This window comes from Mus pahari, chromosome 4, assembly GCF_900095145.1.
Source record: "Mus pahari chromosome 4, PAHARI_EIJ_v1.1, whole genome shotgun sequence".
NCBI lineage: Eukaryota > Metazoa > Chordata > Mammalia > Rodentia > Muridae > Mus > Mus pahari.
Window position 1 is genome coordinate 3,197,651 of NC_034593.1, and position 2,566 is coordinate 3,200,216.

At 41.4% G+C, this 2,566-nt stretch overlaps 1 protein-coding gene across 1 annotated transcript; it reads left to right on the top strand.

Moving 5' to 3' along the window:
• The first annotated feature begins 1,541 nt into the window (after window positions 1-1,541).
• Window positions 1,542-2,194, top strand: LOC110320355 (ADP-ribosylation factor 1). Its single transcript, XM_021196312.2, has one exon. The coding sequence runs from the start codon at window positions 1,584-1,586 to the stop codon at window positions 2,127-2,129; it is 546 nt and encodes a 181-aa protein (XP_021051971.1). The 5' UTR covers window positions 1,542-1,583; the 3' UTR covers window positions 2,130-2,194.
• The last annotated feature ends 372 nt before the right edge of the window (window positions 2,195-2,566 follow it).

Sequence of the window (2,566 nt, forward strand, 5' to 3'; positions counted from 1 at the left end):
AGCAGTACCCAGAAAAGAAAGCTAAGAATTCACAATTGTACCATGTCCAGGCATAAAAGACAACAGGGCAGGAAGTAAGACAAGGCTATAGACTCTCAAAACACACCCCCAGAGAGATAGTTCTTCCAGCAATGCTACAAAATCTATAGGTTCCATAATTGTCTCAAATGTGGTCTTTAGTGAGGGAACAAATATTCAGAAATGTAAGCATATAGGGGATATTTCTCATTCAAATGACAATGGATAGGAATAGATCATTAAAACCATGCCCAATATTAATAAAGTAGAAGCCATATAAACAAGCAAATAAAAAACATGAAAATTAAAAAAAACAATAGTTGACTCATAAGATTAACAAGACTGACAAGCAGCTAAATTAACCAAATGGCAGAAAAATGACACAAATTAATAAATTCAAAGATGAAAAGAAAACATTGAAGAAATTTGGAGAATCCTAAAGATATACTTTTAAATGTTATATTCTACTGTACTGGAAACTCTAAAAGAAATACATGAATGTATACCTGCATATGACCTGACAAATTTAAATCATAATAAAAAACCTAAGCTGTCCCATGGAAACAAACAATATAGAAGTAGTAATTGGCACTATCAAAGCTCACAACAAGAGAGATGAACCACAGAATTAAACCAGACATTCAAAGAATATCTACTGCCATTGCTCCTCAAATTCCATAGGTTAGAAATGGACAGAATGCTTCTAAATTCTTTTCCCAAAGTAATGTCCTGATACAAAATCCAGATAATGGTGAAACAATAAAAAGAGAATTATGAGCCAATCTCTTCGATGAGCATAGACACAGTTCTCAGTAAGAAACTTCTCAAAAGAACTCAAGAACATAAAAAAGGTATTATCTACCACAATGAACCCAGCTTCATTCAGCGGTTATCAGAATGACTCAATATATAGTAAGTCAATAAATAACCCACCACATTTATAAACACAAGGTCAGAAATCCATTGCATGTATACCTTGCTAGGCAAGAGAAAGCATTTGTTAAAAACCATAAATCTAAGGATCTTGGAGCAATAATGTCATCATGATCTCAACAGAATAAAGGCTATATGCAACAATTATGTAACTAAGAACTTGCCAATACAGAAAACTAGAAAGCATTTTTACTAAAAGCGAGAACAGCAAAAAGACTGACAGAGTTGAAGGGGATTGCAACCCATAAGACGAATAACAATATCAACCAACCAGAGTCCCCAGAGCTCCCAGGGAATAAACCACCAACCAAAAAGTACACATTGAGTGACACATGGCTCCAGCCACATATGTATCAGAGCATGGCCTTGTTGAACATCAACAGGAGGAGAGACCCTTGGTAATGTGAAGGTTCAATGCCCCAGTGTAGGGGAATGCTAGGGATGGGAGATGGGAGTAGGTGGGTGGATTGGGAGCATCCTCATAGAAGCAGAAGAAGGGGAGATGGGATAGGGGTTTCTGGACTGGAAACTTGGAATGGGGATAACATTTGAAATGTAAATAAATAAAATATCCAGTGGGAGCAGCCGCCGCGGAGGTCTTTGGACAGTATCGATTCCACCTATCCACAAGCATGGGGAATATCTTTGCAAACCTCTTCAAGGGCCTTTTTGGCAAAAAAGAAATGCGCATTCTCATGGTAGGCCTGGATGCTGCAGGGAAGACAACAATTCTATACAAACTGAAGCTGGGCGAAATTGTGACCACCATTCCTACCATTGGTTTCAATGTGGAGACTGTTGAATACAAGAATATCAGCTTCACGGTGTGGGATGTGGGTGGCCAGGACAAGATCCGGCCACTGTGGCGCCACTACTTCCAGAACACCCAAGGCTTGATCTTCGTAGTGGACAGCAATGACAGAGAGCGTGTGAACGAGGCCCGTGAAGAGCTCATGAGGATGCTAGCTGAAGATGAGCTCCGAGATGCTGTTCTCTTGGTGTTTGCCAACAAGCAGGACCTCCCCAATGCCATGAATGCGGCTGAAATCACGGACAAGCTGGGGCTGCACTCTCTACGCCACAGGAACTGGTACATTCAGGCCACCTGTGCCACCAGCGGGGACGGGCTCTATGAAGGACTAGATTGGTTGTCTAATCAGCTCCGGAACCAGAAGTGAACCAGACCCCTCCCTCCCCCTCACTTCCTCTTCTCCGCCCTCAGCTTTCCTTTCATGTGGCAAACGTGCGACTCTGTGGTCCTGAGTGCCAGAAGCTGTCTCCATGGGTCGGTCACAGTGTGCATCGCACCGTGCTGTACATGTGCAGACGCAGCTTGCAGCCAGGTTTTTATTTAATGTAAATAGTTTCTGTTTCCACTGAAGCAGTTTCTGGTACTCCTATGCAATATTACTTAGATTTTTTATTGTAAAAAGAGAATCAACTCAACTGTCAGTACTGAGAAGGGATTTGGGTGTAGGGGCACCTGGCCTCCGGGAGCCATTGGGCTGTAGACTGGTGTCGGTATCCATTTGGTGGTTGGTTTTTAACCCAAACTCAGTGCATTTTTNAAAAATAGTTAAAAAAAAAATACAGGACAAGAACACTTGAACACACA